At 38.4% G+C, this 20,823-nt stretch overlaps 1 protein-coding gene across 7 annotated transcripts in view; it reads right to left on the bottom strand.

Moving 5' to 3' along the window:
* Nucleotides 1-20,823, bottom strand: part of RNF13 (ring finger protein 13) — a 125,806-nt gene that overhangs the window by 11,398 nt on the left and 93,585 nt on the right. For all 7 annotated transcript variants that reach the window (XM_064275587.1, XM_023555426.2, XM_003416158.4 and 4 more), the window contains one exon: nt 7,535-7,628. In XM_064275587.1, the coding sequence (XP_064131657.1) occupies nt 7,535-7,628 (94 nt within the window). The remainder of the gene's footprint in view (nt 1-7,534; nt 7,629-20,823) is intronic.

The following is a 20,823-nucleotide window of genomic DNA, read 5'->3' as shown; positions in this document are numbered from 1 at the left end:
AGTCCTCACAAGGAGCCCTGGTGGCTCAGTGGTTAAGAGCTTGGCTGCTAAACAAAAGGTCAGCAGTTCAAATCCACCAGCCGCTCTTTGGAAACCCTATGGGGCAGTTCTACTCTATCTTATTTACTGGTGAATACCCACAGCTCCGGTGAGTGCCTAACATATAATACCCATTGCTGTTGAGTCAATGCCGACTCATAGCGACCCTAACACATAATTAGGTATTTGATAAATACTTAATGAGAGGATTAATTTTTGAATATATAATTGTAAGTGATTACATAGTATTCTATGTATTAGAAACCATAATTTACTTAACTATATTCCTACTACTGGTTACTGTGTTTAGTTTTTCCTTACTATAACAGGTAACAAAAATGAACAACTTTAAATTCTCATATATTACTCTGATTATTTCCTTGGGATTAATTTCCATAACTGAAATTACTGGCTTAAGAAGTATAAGCATTTTAAAAGCTCTTTTACACACTGCCAGAGTATATTCCCGGTGGGGATTCTGACAACCTGTACTATCCCTGGCAGTGAAAAGTATGAGAATGTCCATTTCTCGGCCCTCACAAAGACCAGATGCTTAGTGATTTTAAACACCTGAGAGTGTGAAAGGCGGGAAAACATGGCATTTGTTTTGTCATTTCTTTACTGGTGAATGTGAATACTATTTCATGTATTTTGGGGCCATCCCAGTTACTGTCTGCACCAGCATTTTTAACAACAGGTCATTTTGAACACTGCACTTTAAACAAGCACTTGGTATACTGTGTGTGGTCAGGCAGTGTCATGAAACACACACATCCAAAATCAAATCTGGAAAGGTGCGGGTCTAGCCAAGATGACATCAAGATGAGTAATGCACAATAAACGTGTCTCTGTAAATCTCTGGTTCATCTACTTTTCTTTTTAGTTCTATAAAGTATTTCCCGCAAATAGGAGAGAATGGTCTGGGCAATGGTTGTTAAAAAAGTGTGAGAGAAGAAAAACAGAATTATCTATTAGTTTTCATAGGTACTCGTTGAAGATTATCCATCTCCCCGGTACTCATGGCCTCCTGGCCCTGAAGAACTCCTTCCTTCATCCTCAAAATAAAGTTAATAATTGCCATCCAATGCTACTCTTGCCTCTCTCTGAGAAATGGCTCTCTGTTCACCATTAGCTGGGTAACAGTGGGAGCTGGGCAAGTGAGGAGAACAAAGGAGAAGAGAAGTGGCCATTATGTGGGCTAGGGCGAAAACAGATAATTTCTGAACTCATATAAAAAGACGTTCTTCTCAATTTGGATGGATGGTAATTTAGGATTAGTGATGAAATTTCTGAATTACAGGGCATGAAAATCTAGGTTTATACAAATGTTGTCAACAGCATTACAAACTAAATTTTGGGTAAGATCTCGAGAAAAGCTAGAGCTTTTACTACTATCTGAATGAAGGTATTTGTTTTACAAAGTGATACTTTGACTAGAACGGTGCCTGGCATTTAGGAGGTTAATCTGCTAAATTAATTAATGGAAATATGAATTATATTTATCCCATAAATGAATGAGTGAAAAAATTACTTCAAAACATCTGAAAATAGTTGCATAACATTCTATCGCATGGACTTCAGAATAATATCCCCTAATAGGGACTTTAGTATCTTTAGGCCTTATTTTCTACAATGAGTGTTTTAATCTTTTTTTCTCATCCAAGTAGTTATAAGTAAAGCCTGCACTTAAGCTACAATCAACAAAGGATTCGTGGAATTACGGGACAGACATAAGATACCATTTATGAAGCGGTTTATGCTCCATTTGCAGCCTCACTTTGTCATCACTGTAAGGCACTAAATACCAAAGTGAGTACCAATGAGGTGTTAAAAACTGTCTTTGGCTTCCAGCTAATACTATAATTATGTTTTATGACATATCCCCTTTGTGTTTGATTTTTACATATTATCAATATTCTTTTCAAAGCTCACGAAACATTTTAGTTTTAGTTCACGTTTGGAATCTCCTGGTACTGATCCTAGAGCTGTTATTTAAGAAAAGGGAACATCTGACAAAGGGATTACAAGCAGAAATACTATGACAGACCATGGCAAAGGTTCCCAGACCTTCTCAGGTCACGTATCGTTACTGTCCCCAACTTTTTCACACCACCTCTAGGCCAACAGAAACGCCTAAACGTTCTGTTTATTAAATAGTTAGGTCCCAGCGTCTAAGCGTTCACGTCCTAACAGTGCTGCTAGGCCCTGCACAGCTCTGCAGTCCGACTGGACACTGCTACAGGCATTTCCTGCGGCAGCTGACCTCCCTGCTGTGCTTGCTTTTTGTCCCGACAACCACTGAAAACCCAGACTCACAAAACCATAGCCATCATTTGAAGGACTGTGGCAATCTAAGGTTGAAATTAAAGACCGCTGGGCTAGTAGCTTTCCACAGTGTCTGACGGCCGCCCCTGTGTTTCTCTTGAAAATCGAAAATCACTGTGGCAACCCCATGAGGTTGTGGCAGTGTCCTAGGCCCCTCATACAGTTTGGGAATTCCAAAATGCAGCTTAGTTCTAGGAAACTATTTGAATTAAACCCAATAAAATTTTTCATGGTCATTTCCTTCTTTATTGGTAGTCTCAAGAACAGATGTACTGTTTTGAATGGAAAACTTTTCCTTTACAAACAATAAGCAAAGAATTTAGTTTTAGGGGCATAGTGGGGAGAAGATCTACGAACTAAGGAACATGGTCATTTTGATGGCTATAAATGTACACCATACCACACCAGTTGCTGTCAAGTTGATTCCGACTCTTAGCAACTCTACAGGACAGAGGAGCACTGCCCCCCAGGGTGTGGCTGGTGGATCTGAACTGACGACCTTTTGGTTAGCAGCCAAGCTCTTAACCACTGCACCATCAGGGCTCCACTATAAATGTAGCCACCCTTGTTTTAATAGTTTCTACCTTACTTTGTTTTAACAGTTTTTAAAAATCTGTCTTAGAGTATTTAAATTAGAAACAAAAAATACGTTAATAAATAAGCAGCACTTATATTTTCAATCTATTACCATGCTTACTGTATGAATGTCAATTAACAGTGTATGTCAGTAGGACAGTTGAGACAATTTTAATTATAATGAGTTATAATAAATGAATGAGGGGATATTACTACCAATCATAACAGAAATAACAAAGATTATAAGAGAATATTATTAACAACTGTACACCAACAAATTAAATAATCTACATGAAATGGACAAATTTCTAAAAACACAAAAATTGCCTAAATTGACCCAAGAAATTGAAAATCTAAATGGATGCCGAAAGTGAAAAGATTGAATCAGTCATCAAAAACCTCCCAACAAAGAAAAGCCCAAGACCAGACGGTTTCACTGGTGAATTCTGCCAAACATTTAAAGAAGAATTAACACCAATCCTTCTCAAATTCTCCCAAAAAATAGAAGAGGAGGGACGTCCCAAGTCATTCTGTGAAGCCAGCATCACCTTGATACCAAAGTCAGATAAAGATACTAAACGAAAGCTACGGGCTAATATTCCTTAAGAATATAGATGCAAAAATCCTCAACAAAATACTACCAAACAATATATAAAGGATTATATACCACGACCAGGCGAGATTTATCCCAGGAATGCAAGGGTGGGTTAAAATAAGAAAATAAATAAATTTAATACAACACGTTCATAAAATAAAGGAAAAGAATTATATGATCATCTCAATTGACACAGAAAAGGCCCTTGACAAAATCCAGCATCCTTTCATGATAAAAACATTCAGCAAACTAGGAACAGAAGGCAAATTCCTCAAGTTGATAAGGGGCATTTATGAAAAACCCCAGCTGACATCATAGCCAGTGGAGAGACTGACAGCTTTCCCTCAGGAATGCCCAGAGGCAAGACAAGGATGCCTGCTGTCACCACTGCTAGAGCAATTAGGCAAGAAAAAGAAATAAAAAGGCATTCAAATCAGGAAGGAAGAAGTAAAACTATCTTTATTCACATTATGAGAAGATACCAACGAATTCACGACAAAGCTAACAAATGATTGCAGCAAAATTGCACGGTACAAAATCAACACAGAAAAATTAGTTGTTATTTCCACACACCAGCAATGAACAGTGCAAAGTAAATTAAGAAAACAATTCTATTTAAAATAGCATCTAAAAGAATAAAAGCTTAAGAATAAATTTAACCAGGGAAACTGAAGTCTTTCACCTTACTGAAAGACTGAAAACTATAAAATACTGCAGAACAAAATTAAAGAAGACCTAAATGAGGGGAAAGACATCTTGTGTTCATGGAATGCAAGATTCAATATTGTTAAGATGGCAATACTACCCAAGGTGATATACGGATCCAATGCAATCCCTATCAAAATTCCAACAGTCTTTTTTGCAGAAATGGAAAGGCCAATCTTCAAATTCATACAGAATGGCAAGGAGCCCCTAAAAGCCAAAACAATCTTTAAAAAAAGAACAAAGTAGGAGAACTCACACTTCCCGACTTCAAAACATACTAAAAAGCTACAGGCATCAAAACTGTGTGGTACTGGAACAAAGACAGACATATAGACCAGTGGGATAAAATTAAAGAGTTCAAAGAAATAAATCCATAGATGTGTAGTCAACTGATTTTAAGCAAGGGTGCCAAGTCTATCAGAAAGAAAAGTCTCTTCAACAAATGGTGCTGGGACAACTGAATTTCCACATCCAAGAGAATGAATGTGGACTTCTACCTCATCATCACATAAAAAATGAACTCAAAATGGATCTATGACCTAAAGGTAAAAGCTAAAACCACAAATCCTTAGACTAAAACATAAAGGCAAATCTTTATGACTTTGTATTTGGCAATGGGTTCTTAGATATGAAACCAACAGCATGAGGAACAAAAGAAGAAAATAGATAAATTGGACTTCATCAAAATTAACAACTTATGTACATCAAAGAACATTACGAAGAAAGTGAACAACCTGTACAACAGGAGAAAATATTTAGAAACTGTATATATCCAACAGGAGAAAATATTTAGAAACCATATATACTGATAAAGGTTTTTTATCCGGAATACACAGAGAACTCCTACAGCTCAATTTAAAAATGGGCCAAGGACTTGAATAGACGTTTTGCTAAAGAAGAACCAACGGCCAACATGCAGATGAAGAGATGCTTGATATCATTAGTCATGAGAGAAATGCAAATCAAAACCACAGTGAGGTGCCATTCCCCCTCACGAGGATGGCTACTATTAAAACAATGAAACTAACAAGCATTGATGAGGGTCTGGAGAAACTAAAGCACTCGTCTATTACACGTGGGATTGTAAAATGGTGCAGCCACTTCGGAAAACATTTTGGTGGTGCCTCAAAAAATTAGACATAGAATTACCATATGACATGAGAATTTTACACCCAGGTATATACCGAAAAAGAAGCCCCGGTGGCACAGTGGTTAAACACTTGGCTGCTAACTGAAAGGTTGGAAGTTTGAGCTCACCAGCCGCTCCATGGGAAAGATGTGGCAGTCTACTTCCATAAAGATTTACAGCCTCGGAAACCATACGGGGCGGTTCTGCTCTGTCATGGTGAGTCGGAATCGACTCAGAGGCAATGGGTTTGGGTTATATGCCCAAAAGACTTGAAAGCAGGACCTCAAACAGATACTTATACACCAGTGAACACTGCAGCATTATTCACAATTACCAAAAGGCAGAAAGAACCCATACAGCCACCAACAGATGAATGAATACATCACATGTGGTGTACACATACAACGGATTATTATTCAATCATAAAGAGAAACAAAGCTCTGATATACGCTATCACATGGATAAGCCTAGAAAACATTATCAGAGTGAAATAAGTCAGACACAAATACTGCATGATGCCACTTACACGAAACATCGAGAATAGGCAAATGCATATAAGAAAAAGTTTATCAGTGGTTACCAGGGCCTGAGGGGGAGGGAGAATGAGGAGTTATTGTCTAATGGGTACTGAGTTTCTGTCTGGGGTAATGAAAAACTTTTTGAAAATAGTGGTTATGTCAATGAATTGAAACTTAAAAATGGTTAAAATGGCAAAATTTGTTATATATTTTTTACCACAATAAAGTTTAAAAATAAAAAAAATTTTTTAATCCCGGAAATTGAAAATGATTGGCACTGATAATAGGATACTGACCAAAAAACTACATATGCCCTTTTTAAATTCAGGACATTATCGAAATCTTTTTTTTAAAAACAATTTTTTTTCTCGGTTTAGAAAACACCAAAATAAACATACAAAAGGGAGCCTAAAGAAGTTTCTAAAGCAAGTCCTCAAAATAGCTCTGGTCTGTGATCAAATTTCATTACCATATTTTTACGCAAATAATGTGCACCTTCTGCGTTTGTTTGCCGGCTGCACCCTCCCCGCCAAGAGGTATTTTCGTGAGCGCACTAGGCTCTTTTTTTTTTTTTACTGCAACATGTGGAAGAGGACCGGCTTGTGAGGGTGCTTCTGGCGGGGAGGGTATGGCTGGCAAACAAATGCAGAAGGAGCACGTTATTTGTTAAAAAATACGGTAATCCATACTGCATAATGGCAGCGCAGTACCTTTTTATAAATACATTTATCTATTTATTTTAATATGACGTTCTTTTTCCTGTTTTTGGATTGTTGTCCAATTTTCCATTTTTAATAAAATAATGGTAATAGTAAATTATAGGTTTTTTAAACATTTTATTACTTGGAAAATAAAATTTGGCAGAACTATGTATTAATGCCATTTTCCCTACTTCTCTTCTCACTCCCTACTCCCTTTCTCTGCTGAATTAAAAAACAAAAGATTTTTACTGATATATCGAAATTTAATTGTAAACGGAAAAATCTGGAACGACTAGTCAAAATAATTTAACAACCATCTGCCTGCACTAAAAGTTCATCAAAGAATAATGAGGGGAGACTACGTTGCTGGGAGTATTCAACCCACCCCAGCTCTGTCAGTACTAGCGATGTGACATTAGTTAACACTCTTAGTCCTTCTGAGCCTCGATTTCCTCCTCTGTACAAGTGGAATAATAATCATACTCATTCATAAAAGTATGAAAATTAAATGAGATGATACATGTAAAGTGTATTGACACATAATGGCTACTTAGGTATTGATGAAGCAGCATACAGTGGCACCTGGTGGTAAGGTGGGGGCAGGGTTAGCCATTGGGGTGGGGGTGGGCTAAGTGGGAGCATACCACCCTGGCGCAAAGAAGTATTTTATCCACTGACACTGCTTAGAACTGCTGGCACGTGGTGATGATAAAAAGCATTTGGGTCGGTTTTATTATTGTTTTTAAACTCTCTGCAGACCACGCCCCCTTTATTGCCTTCGTCAGAGGCACCCCGGCAGGAGACCCTCTTCCACATTGACTCCTAACTGACTGCGTGTGTTGGGCATAGTGTACAGTGGACTCAGAAGGCAGCATTAGAATGTGGTGGCCATGTATTCCTAAGTAAACTAAGGGTGATCCTTTAGGAAACAAGAGTGTTCACTTACCTTTCTTGAATTTATGTATAGGGAGTTTCTTAAGTTGATCTTTACGAAGTCTGTTTCTTCTAGCTCTATGTCGGTCCTGGACAAATTTTGTGATCTAAAAGTAAAAGAGAAAAAAAGGGGCCAGATATTAAACATGCAAATAGGAAATGGCCATTAAAATACCAAATGCGTTTAAGTTTCTAGATAGCTGCTGCAAACCAATTCAAGTCACTTAAATCCTAATTGCAGTAATATGATTACTTAAAGCATTAAATTACATTAGTGATTAACCAAAACCAAACCAAACCCACTGCCATCAAGTCAATTCCGACTCATTGTGACCCTATAGGACAGAGCAGAACTGCCCCATAGAGTTTCCAAGGAGCGCCTGGAGGATTTGAACTGCCAAACTTTAGCTTAGCAGCCGTAGCTGCTACACCACCAGGCTTTCCAAAATTAGTGATTAGTTAAGCCATAAATGCTCCTTTGAATTTTTAATCATTGACCTTGAAATCTTTAACTTACTCTGACAGAGGCATTATAAATAACTGTTTCCTTACAAAAATACAAATGGTAGACTATACGTAACCAAGACTCCAACGGATCAAGATGAATGGGAGGGTTCAGATTCCCATACATTACAAACTAGTAAAATTTTCAAACATGCACTTGTTAGTTACTGCACTTTTACTTCCAACAATGTAACAAACTAACACAGCATTCCCCTACTACAAATATCTAGAAATGCTGGATAAAACATACAAAACGTTTTTCACCACAAGTTACTGTGCTTGTGAAAATGAAAGAGAAGTCCACAGGGGCCAGAGCCAAGGAGAGAGCATCAAATGCACAAGCCGATGCCCTGGCAACTCTGGGGTCTACTGGACACGGACAAAGGCCCTGAGGGCTGAGTGTCTGGGCGTGCACTCCCGTGCGGGGACAGGTGACCAGGCCTTAAGGCCCGCTGAAAAGGAGAACTGAAACGGAAATTATGCAGAAAACCAAGATCTTTGAACGCCCAAATTCTAAATTAAGAGGCATTTTCCCTCAGTTCAAGGACATTACAAAGATGTTTGCTTAACTTTTTAAGGTATTTTGAGCAAGAAGAACAAGTTCCTCTGAGAGACTGAAACCAGAGGTCTGCCCCACGCTGGGTTTTCAGTCTGAATTATACTCTTTACATGGTGGGAACCCTCAAGCTGAGAAACTAAAACGGGTCCAGAACATGTGATGTCATGGGGATCCTGACAAAGTAAATGCAAGATCATTCCACAGAGACACTTCCACGACCAGGTAACATGTGATGAGCTGCTGTGGGCGAGGCACTCGTGCTTCAGTGGTAGAATTCCCGCCTTCCATGTGAGAGATGTGGGGTGGTTTCCAGCCAATTCACCTCACGTGCGGCCACCATCTGTGTGTCAGTGGAGGCCTGCACGTTGATACGATGCTCAGCAGGTTTCAATAAAGCTTCCGCACTCAGACAGACTAGGAAGGAAGGCCTGGTGACCGACTTCTGAAAATCAGCCAGTGAAAGCCCCATGGATCACAACGGTCCCATGTGCAACTGATCGGTGACCAACTTCTGAAAATCAGCCAGTGAAAGCCCTGTGGATCACAACGGTCCCATCTGCAACTGATCGGTGACCAACTTCTGAAAATCAGCCAGTGAAAGCCCTGTGGATCACAACGGTCCCATCTGCAACTGATCGTGGGGTGGCGCGGGGCCAGGCAGTGTTTTGCTGTGTTGTGCATGAGGGCACCATGCGTTGGGGGGCGACTCAGTGGCAGCTAACAACAACAACAAATTGCTACTGAGAATAAACTACCCTCCCTCTCCACCAAGAAGAAATGAAGCACCAGGAGCAAGAGTCAAGATATGATAAATGAGGCAGTTAGCCCCACAAGGAGTGTAAACGTGTATAAAGTGAAAACAGAGCATAAGATACGAATATGAACTACTAGCGAGAAACAAATGATCCCTTCCCCCACGGAAAGAAGAATCAGAAGTTCTGAAAAGACACTACAACTTTGAAAAAGAAAAAAATAAATCACTGAAACTAAACACTCCATAAATGAGTTTAAAGATTAGACTCAGCTAAAAAGAACCAATGACCTGAAAGAAAGATCTGTATATATACTAGACTGAAAGTAAAGGAGGCAAAAAAAAAAGAGAGACATAGAGTACAGGTCAAGAGAGACTGATAAAAGAATAAGAAGGTATAAGATAGGTATAAAAGGATTTCCAGGGAGGATACAGAGAACAAGGGAGAAGCAATATTTCAAGAAATACTGCTGAGAACTCTCTGAAATTAAAAAAAAAGTCCTCATAGTCAGTGCTGGGCAAGATACATAAAAATAAACTCAAACCTAGGCAAAGAGTAGAAACTGCAACACACCCAAAAAAAAAAAAAATCAGAAAGAAAATTCAAATTACCTACCGAGAATATTTATACTAACAGGCTTCTCTACAGCAATAGGAAGGACAGAAAATAACAGATGTCCAGACAGCTCTCAACGTAGATTTCTGTAGTCTTCAAGGTGATATATTTGCTTTCTAACGCTTTAAAGATGTCTTTCGCAGCAGATTTGCCCAATGCAATACGTTGTTTGATTTCCTGACTGCTGCTTCCATGGGTGTTGATTGTGGATCCAAGTAAGACGAAATCATTGACAACAACGTCAATCTTTTCTTCCTTTATCACGATGTTGCTTATTCGTCCATTTTTGAGGACTTCTGTTTTCTTTATGTTGAGTTGTAATTCATAGATAAAGCTGTAGTCTTTGATCTTCATCAGTAAGTGCTTCAAGTCCTCTTTGCTTTCATCAAGCAAGGCCATGTCATCTGCATATCACAGGTTGTTAATGAGTCTTCCAGCAATCCTGATGCCACATTCTTCTTCATATTTTCCAGCTTCTCAGATTTTTTTGCTCAGCATACAAACTGAATAAGTATGGTGAAAGGATACAACCCTGACCCACACACCTCTACTGATTTTAAACCATCCGGTACCCTCTTGTTCTGTTCGAACAACTGCCTCTTGGTCTGAGTACAGGCTCCACATAAGCATAATCACATGTTCTAGACTTCGGACTCTTCACAATGTTATCTGTAATTTGTAACAGCCTTTGTGTAGTCCAGAGGTAAACATCTTTCTGGTATTCTCTGCTTTCAGCCAAACTCCACCTGACCTCAGCAATGACATCCTTCGTTCCACTACCTCCTCTGATTCCAGCTTCAGTTCCTGCCAGTTTCCTGTCTACGTACTGCTGCAACTGCTTTTGAATGATCTTCAGCAAAGTTTTACTTTCATGTGATATTAATGATACTGTGTGATAATTTCCCTGTTCTGCTGGATCACCTTTCTTTGCAAGGGGCACAAATACCAATCTCTTCCAGTCCGTTGGCTGAGTAGCTGTCTTCCAAATTTCCTGGCATAGACAAGTGAGCACCGCCAGGGCTGAAACATCTCAACTGATATTCCATCAATTCCAGGAGCCTTGTTTTTCACCAGGGCCTTCAGTGCAGCTTGGATTTCTTCCTTCAAGAACCTACTGGTTCTTGATCAGATGCTATCTCCTGAAATGGGTGAACATCGACCAATTCTTTTTGGTATAGTGACTCTGTGTATTTCTTCTGTCTTCTTTTGGTGCTTCTTGCTTCATTCAATATTTTGCCCATAGAATCCTTCAAAATTGCAAATCAAGGCTTGATTTTTTTTCTTCAGTTCTTTCAGCTTGAGAAATGCTGACCTGTTCTTCCCTTTTGATTTTTAACTCCAGGTCTTTGCACATTACATTATACTTTACTTTTTCTTCTCGAGCTGCCCTTTGAAATCTTCTGTTCAGTTCTTCATCATTATTGCTTCCATTCACTTTATCTACTCTACATTCAAGACCAAGCTTTACAGTCTCTTCTGACATCTACTTTGGTCTCTTTTTTTTTTTTCCCCTGTCTTTTTAATGACCTTCTGCTTTCTTCATGTATGAATGATGTCCTTGATGTCCTCCCACAACTCATCTGGTTTTCGGTCATTAGAGTTCGATGCATCAAATCTAGAGATGGTCTCTAAACTCAGGTGGGATACATTCAAGGTTGTACTTTGGCTCTCATGGATTTGCTTTAGTTTTCTTCATCTTTAACTTGAACTTGCATACGAGCAATTGATGGTTTGTTCCCAATCGGCCCCTAGCCTTGTTCTGACTGATGGTATTTAGCTTCTCCCTCGTCTCTTTCCACAGATGTGGTTGATTTGATCCTGTGTATTCCATCTGGTGAATTCCATGTGTATAGTCATCATTTATATTGCTGATAAAAGATGTTTCCAATGAAGAAGTCGTTGGTCTTGCAAAATTCTATCATGCGATCTTCTGTGTCACTTCTATCACCAAGACCATATTCTCCATCTACTGATGCTTCTTCGTTTCCAACTTTTGCATTCCAATCACTAGTAATTATCGATACATCCTAACTGCATATTTGATCAACTTCAGACTGCAGAAGTTGGTAAAAATCTTCAATTTCTTCATCTTTGGCATTAAGTGGTTGGTGAGTCAATCTGAGTAACAATCATATTAACTGGTCTTCTTTGTAGGCATATGCATATTATCCTATTATTTATAGCGTTGTATTTTTGCATAGATCCTGAAATGCTCTTTTTGATGATAAATGTCACACAGCTCTTTGTCATTCCTGGCATAGCGGACCATATGACTGTACAATTCAAAATGGCCAACACCGGTCCATTTTAGCTCACTAATGCCTAGGATATCAATCTTTGACGGTTTATAAAATAGAAGAATGCAAAAAACTTAAAGAGAATTGAGGCAATGATTGCACAACTCTGAATATACTAAAAACCATGGATTGTACACTTTAAATGAGTGAACTGCGTGGTATGTGAATTATTTCACAATAAGTTTTTAAAAAATACTTTTAAAAAAGACCAGACAAAACATATTTATAAGCTTAAACTAATAAGACATATATAGCACTCTGTACTCCACATTTTCCCCCCTTGGGAAACATTTAAAAATTTAACCATATAACTATGCCACAAAACAGATCTTTGGAAATAACTGAAGAATCCATAACATACAGGCCATGTTTTCTGCCCACAATGCAACTATATTAAAAATTAATTTAAAAAAATAAGTCTTGTAAAATTTAAAAATTCACTAAACTCATACATCACAGAAGAAATCATAACAGATGTTTTAATGTCTGAGGGGGCCTTATCATCAGCTTATCTTTTCCCACCTGGATTCTAAATGACTTGAGAAATAAGACCATGAACTGGCAGGTGGAGGCAAAGGAAAGTACCTAACTCAATGTAGAAAGAAACAGAACTTTTAACTGAACCACAGAATTAGGCTGATTTACCCACCTAGATATAGACAACAGACACCTAGGGGATAAAGTAGGCCTTCCCTTCCCCCTTACCCAGAAGGAGCTAATGAACAGCTAAATCCTGAAGAAAGGTTGGTCCAAAGACAAAGAAGATGGAGGTAAGCCAAGAATGCCCAACTGATTCTTCCCAAATGTACTACTCAGATAAGTCATTTCATTTCCTCTATGACAAGGGCCAGGAACTACACTAAGTTCCCACTTCACATAGATGGAAACATCAAGAGTGGTAAAGAAGCATCCTATATAAAAAAAGAAATTAAACCAAACAAGAACAAAAAGATTGTTTGTCAATAGTTGTGGTGTGCAGCCAAAGTGACTCTGAAGGGAAAGTTATAACCTAAATGCATATACTGGAGAAAAAGAATTCAGTATGCATATGGCTCAACAAGCTAGAAAAGTAATAAATCTAAACAAAGTAGAAGAAAGAAAACAAAGTCAGTAAAAGGAGAAATTAGTGAGATAGATTAAAAAGAAAGCAAAGAATTTAAGTTCCACTGAAATGTAAGCTATTTGGCATCAGGGATTTTTATACATTCTGTGCACTGATAAGCCCTAGAGCCCTAGAGTTCAGTGTAGGTGTAGAATAAATATCTGTTGAATGAAAGGAAAAAACAAACCTCAAAGACTACTTCTTTGAAAGATTAAATAGGTAAGCTTCTGACAAGGCTGAGTGAGGCAAGGATGAATATGAGTAAAGAGAACGTATTGTGCGGCATATATAAACCATAACCAAACTTGCTGACATCAAGTTGATTCCGACTCATAGTGACCCTATAGGACAGAGCAGAACTCTCCCATGGGATCTCCAAGGAGCGGCTGGAGGACTCAAACTGCTGACCTTTTGGTTAGCAGCCTGAGCTCTTAACCACAAAATCCTAAAGATATGATAAACTATTTTATGCTACTACATTTGAAAACAGACAAAACAATTTCTTAGAAATACAATTTAGTAGGAAAACATCTGAATGCCCAGGTAACTATGAAAAAGATCATTAGATCTAAAGAGTCAAATAATAGGATAAACCAAATTGTATTTAAGAATTATTTTAGAAAATAAGAGGAAACAGTTCTATAGGGCTAGGTAATACTGGTTATCTCGTTTTGATATCGGAGCCCTGATGGCACAGTGGTTAAGAGCTCAGCTGCTAACCAAAATGTCGGCAGTTCAAATCCATCAGCCACTCCTTGGAAACCCTGTGGGGCAGTTCTACTCTGTCCTATAGGGTCACTATGAGTCGAATCAACCAGACAGCAATGGGGTAGTTTTGAAATCGAGATTATTCTAGTCCCATAAAACTAAAGCCTTCCCTTATGTGGACACTGAAATTGGCATCTTATTTAGAATTTTTACATCTATGTTCAAGTGTAAGATTGGCCCATAACTGAAATCTCAATAATCCAAAAATAAAAGCACAAAATTTATGCATCATAATTAAACAGGGCTTATCCTAAGAAAGCAAGGATTTTTAATCCTAAGAAAGCAAGGATTTTTAATATCACAAAACAAATTAATCTAATCCAACATAAGCGTGGAGCAAGACAGAAAAACCAATGATCATTTCAATAGAAGGAAGACATATATAATTCAGCACCTATGCATTACTAGCAACAACAAAAAAGATAAAAACTTGGTTTCTTTAGTTCTAGTAATAGAAATACTATTTTTACAGTGTCTTGTTTTTTTCCTTGTTTACCAGAAAATATAACATGATGCTAGTAGTAGCCACAATAGGCATCCTTTGTTGTTCTGACTTTAAAGTTAAGCCTTCTAATACTTCACTATTTAATGATGTTTGTTCTAAGTTCTCAGTCAATAACCTTTTCAGCTTAAGAGAATTTATACCTACTCCTAGTTTGTTAAGGGCATTTTTTGTTGTTTGTTTTTCTAACTTTCTATACTTCAAAGCTTTTACACTGAAAGCTCAAGAGAATCAAGAAATTACCAGAACAGAATTCAGCAAGTTTGTGGATACAAGATAAATATACAGGACTCATGAGAGGCGGGGCCAAGATGGCTGACTAGGTAGAAGCTATCTCGGATCCCTCTTGCAACAAAGACTTGGAAGAACAAGTGAATCGATCACATACGTGACAATCTATGAACCCTGACCCTCAAACACAGATCTAAAGAGTTGACCTGAGTGACAGAGACTGAGAACGAACAACCACGGGGAAGCAGCGACTGTTTTCGGAGCCTGGAGCCAGCGTCCCAGTCAGGTAACCTTGGCGCCGGGCTATGGACTGGGCGCAGGGGAGCTGAGCACGGCATCCTGAGATGGCGCAAACATGGGGCGCAGCCCTAGCCCCCAGAAGTGACCTCGGGGGAAGCCCAGCAAGTGCAAACAGGCAGCACAGCGATGCGGCTGACAGGACGAGAAGTCACTGGGAGGCAGCGACTGGTTTTGGAGCCAGGAGTGCGGCGTCCCAGCCGGGGAACCTTGGCGCTGGGCTTTGGACTGGGAGCTGAGGAACTAACCGTGGCTCCTGAGACAGCACAAGCAGGGGACGCGGGCTTGACCCTCGGGGGCAATCTCCACCCAGCCAGCGCACACAGTCGATGCGCCCCTCAGGAATCTCAAATAAAACAGTCATCCCAAGCAAGATAAGTAACTTTGTCTATATTCTGGGGTGCTACTCTCTCCTATTTATCTGAATCCTCCCCTCCCCTTCCCAGGCAGCTTCATTAACATTGGAATTTCCTGAGCCAGAGAGTGAAGCGCGCTGCGGTTTTTCTTTCTTTCTTTTTTTTTTTTTGTCTTTTCCTAACCCATTCTCCTGGCCTGAAAGAAGCAGCTACAAAAAACCCAGGGACCAAAAATCCTTCCCTAATTGGACTAAAAACACAGAACCAGCTTCAGCCAAGCATATGTGATCCACAGTCTTGGGCTTTCATCCCTACAGGGAACAAGGCGGCTATTATAATGCAAAGGCAATTCTGATAGGGATCTGACTATAATTGTTTTAGTGGATTACTGGAAAGATAAGTTTCCCAGGTCTGATATCTCCGCAAATTCAACAGAGCCCTCACTGATCCACAACAGGGAACTGAGGGCTGAAGCTCCCCCCAGACCCACCTAGCCTCCTGCCTTAGGGGTCTAAGGAGGGTAACACCTACCACTCTGTAGAGGTACTTGCACTGGGGGCCTAAGGTACAGCTGCAGAGCCCACCCACCAAAGTGCTTTAGGAATAGAGACACACCTACCTCACTGGCACTTGGGGGAAGCCTGTCAGCATCCTGCCCCCCCTGGAGTGTGAACCCCTGCTGCTACTAGAATCTGGTGCACACAACTATCACCACTACTTCTCTAGGTGGATAGGTGGCAGTCTGCACCACACACTTGATGACCCAAAATCAGATTCTACTCAAGAATAGTGAATGGACTCTTAGGCTTATATATCTGGTAGCAGCCCAAACCAGCTGGTAATAGGACATAAGTGAGTCAAGGGCTACAACAATCAAGACAGCACAATCTAGTAGCCCATCTACGTATATTGAAAGAAAACAAAACAAGATAAGACTCAGTGAGCAAATATAGACTAAATCACTACAATATCTTAGTGATGGCTCGGAGAGAGCAGTTGATATCAAACCACATAAAGAAGCAGACCATGATTGCTTCTACAACTCCCCAAACTAAAGAATCAAAATCTTTCCCAAATGAAGATACAATCCTGGAATTGCCAGATGCAGAATATAAAAAACTAATTTACAGAGTGCTTCAAGACATCAGGGATGACCTCAGAAATGAAATAAGGCAATCTACAGAAAAAGCCAAGGAACACACTGATAAAGGAGTTGAAGAGCTCAAAAAGATTATTCAAGAACATAGTGGAAAAATTAATAAGTTGCAAGAATCCATAGAGAGACAGCATGCAGAAATCCAAAAGATTAACAATAAAATTACAGAATTAAACAACACAATAGGAAGTCAGAGGAGCAGACTCAAGCAAATGGAATGCAGGGTGGGAGATCTGGAAGACCAGGGAATTGACACCAATATAGCTGGAAAAAAATCAGATAAAAGAATTAAAAAAAATGAAGAAACCCTAAGAATCATGTGGGACTCTATCAAGAAGAATAACTTGCGTGTCATTGGAGTCCCAGAACAGGGAGGGATAAGAGAAAACACAGAGAGAATAGTTGAAGATCTGTTGGCAGAAAACTTCCCTGATATCATGAAAGACGAAAGGATATCTATCCAAGATGCTCATCGAACCCCATTTAAGATTGATCCAAAAAGAAAAACACCAAGACATATTATCATCAAACTTGCCAAAACCAAAGATAAAGAGAAAATTTTAAAAGCAGCCAGGGATAAAAGAAAGATCTCCTACGAAGGAGAATCAATAAGAATAAGTTCAGACTACTCAGCAGAAACCATGCAGTCAAGAAGGCAATGGGATGACATATATAGAGCACTGAAGGAGAAAAACTACCAGGCAAGGATCATTTATCCAGCAAAATTCTCTCTAAAATATGAAGGCGAAATTAAAACATTTACAGATAAACACAAGCTTAGAGAATTTGCAAAAATCAAACCAAAGCTACAAGAAATACTAAAGGAAATTGGTCAGAAAACCAATAATATCCGATACCAGCACAACACAAGGTCACAGAACAGAACATCCTGATATCAACTCAAATACGGAAATCACAAAAACAAATTAAGATTAATTTTAAAAAGAAAAAAACACTCAAAATAGGGAATCATTGAAGTCAATATTAAAAGATCACAATAATCAAAAAGAGGGACTAAATACAGGTGGCATAGAACTGCCATATGGAGAGGGATGCAAGGCGATATAGGAGAATACAAGTAGGTTTTTACTTAGAGAAATAGGGGTAAATATTAAGGTAACCACAAAGAGGTATAACAACTCCATAACTCAAGATAAAAACCAAGAAAAACATGACTCAGCAAACATAAAGTTAAATACTATGAAAATAAGGAACACACAATTTACAAAGAAAAATGACTCAGCACAAAAAAGTGGAAAAATGAAATTGTCAACAACACACATAAAAAGGCATCAAAATGACTAAACACATATTTATCTATAATTACGCTGAATGTAAATGGACTAAATGCACCAATAAAGAGACAGAGAGTCTCAGACTGGATAAAGAAACATGATCCATCTATATGCTGCCTACAAGACACACACCTTAGACTCAGAGACACAAACAAACTAAAACTCAAAGGATGGAAAAAAAATATATCAAGCAAACAATAAGCAAAAAAGAGCACGAGTAGCAATATTAATTTCAGACAAAATAGACTTTAAACTTAAAGCCACCACAAAGGATAATGAAGGACACTACATAATGATTAAAGGGACAATTGACCAGGAAGATATAACCATATTAAATATTTATGCACCCAATGACAGGGCTACAAGATACATAAAACAAACTTTAACAGAACTGAAAAGGGAGATAGACACCTCCACAATTATAGTAAGAGACTTCAACACACCACGTTCGGAGAAAGACAGAACATCCAGTAAGAAACTCAACAGAGACACGGAAGACCTAATTGCTACAATCAACCAACTTGACCTCATTGACTTATACAGAACTCTCCACCAACTGCTGCAAAGTATGCTTTTTTTTCTAGCGCACTATTGTCTAGAATAGACCACATATTAGGTCATAAAACAAACCTTTGCAGAATCCAAAACATCAAAATATTACAAAGCATCTTCCCAGACCATAAGGCCATAAAAGTGGAAATCAATAACAGAAAAATTAGGGAAAAGAAATCAAATACTTGGAAACTGAACAATACCCTCCTGAAAAAAGACTGAGTTATAGAAGACATTAAGGAGGGAATAAGGAAATCATAGAATGCAATGAGAATGAAAATACTTCCTATCAAAACCTCTGGGACACAGCAAAAGCAGTGCTCAGAGGTCAATTTATATCGATAAATGCACACATACAAAAAGAAGAAAGAGCCAAAATCAGAGAACTGTCCCTACAACTTGAACAAATAGAAAGTGAGCAACAAAAGAATCCATCAGGCACCAGAAGAAAACAAATAATAAAAATTAGAGCTGAACTAAATGAATTAGAGAACAGAAAAACAATCCAAAGAATTAACAAAGCCAAAAGCTGGTTCTTTGAAAAAATTAACAAAATTGATAAACCATTGGCTAGACTGACTAAAGAAATACAGGAAAGGAAACAAATAACCCGAATAAGAAACGAGAAGGGCCACATCACAGCAGACCCAACTGAAATTAAAAGAATCATATCAGATTATTTTGAAAAACTGTACTCTAACAAATTTGCAAACCTAGAAGAAATGGATGAATTCCTGGAAAAACACTACCTACCTAAACTAACACAATCAGAAGTAGAACAACTAAATAGACCCATAACAAAAAAAGAGATTGGAAAGGTAATCAAAAAACTCCCAACAAAAAAAAAGCCCTGGCCCAGACGGCTTCACTGCAGAGTTCTACCAAACTTTCAGAGAAGAGTTAACACCACTACTACTAAAGGTATTGCAAAGCACAGAAAATGACGGAATACTACCTAACTCATTCTATGAAGCCACCATCTTCCTGATACCAAAACCAGGTAAAGACATCACAAAAAAATAAAATTATAGACCTATATCCCTCATGAACATAGATGCAAAAATCCTCAACAAAATTCTAGGCAATAGAATTCAACAACATATCAAAAAAATAATCCACCACGACCAAGTGGGATTGATACCAGGTATGCAAGGCTGGTTTAATACTAGAAAAACCATTAATGTAATCCACCATATAAATAAAACAAAAGACAAAAACCACATGATCTTATCAATTGATGCAGAAAAGGCATTTGACAAAGTCCAACACCCATTTATGATAAAAACTCTCACCAAAATAGGAATTGAAGGAAAATTCCTCAACACAATAAAGGGCATCTAAAAAAAAAAAAAAAAAAATTTTTTTTTTTTTATACAAAGCCAATAGGCAACATCACTCTAAATGGAGAGCCTGAAAGCATTTCCCTTGAGAACGGGAACCAGACAAGGATGCCCTTTATCACCGCTCTTATTCAACATTGTGCTAGAGGTCCTAGCCAGAGCAATTAGGCTAGACAAAGAAATAAAGGGCATCCGGATTGGCAAGGAGGAAGTAAAATTATCTCTATTTGTACATGACATGATCTTATACACAGAAAACCCTAAGGAATCCTCCAGAAAACTACTGAAACTAATAGAAGAGTTTGGCAGAGTCTCAGGTTATAAGATAAACATACAAAAATCTCTTGGATTCCTCCACATCAACAAAAAGAACATTGAAGAGGAAATCACCAAATCAATACCATTTACAGTAGCCACCAAGAAGATAAAATACTTAGGAATAAATCTTACCAAAGATGTAAAAGACCTATACAAAGAAAACTACAAAGTACTACTGCAAGAAACTAAAAAGGACATACTTAAGTGGAAAAACATACCTTGCTCATGGATAGGAAGACTTAACATAGTAAAAATGTCTATTCTACCAAAAGCCATCTATACATACAATGCACTTCCAATCCAAATTCCAATAACATTTTTTAATGGGATGGAGAAACAAATCACCAACTTCATATGGAAGGGGAAGAAGCCTCAAATAAGTAAAGCATTACTGAAAAAGAAGAAGAAAGTGGGAGGCCTCACTCTACCTGATTTTAGAATATATTATACAGCCACAGTAGTCAAAACAGCCTGGTACTGGTACAACAACAGGCACACAGACCAATGGAACAGAATTGAGAACCCAGATATAAATCCATCCACATACGAAATTTGACAAAGGCCCAGTGTCCGTTAATTGGGGAAAAGATAGTCTTTTTAACAAATGGCGCTGCCATAACTGGATATCCATTTGCAAAAAAATGAAACAGGAACCATA

The sequence above is a fragment of the Loxodonta africana genome, chromosome 23 (genome assembly GCF_030014295.1).
Source record: "Loxodonta africana isolate mLoxAfr1 chromosome 23, mLoxAfr1.hap2, whole genome shotgun sequence".
Lineage (NCBI taxonomy): Eukaryota > Metazoa > Chordata > Mammalia > Proboscidea > Elephantidae > Loxodonta > Loxodonta africana.
Note: the sequence above shows the minus strand (reverse complement) of the source record. Positions and strands in the feature narration are given on the sequence as shown.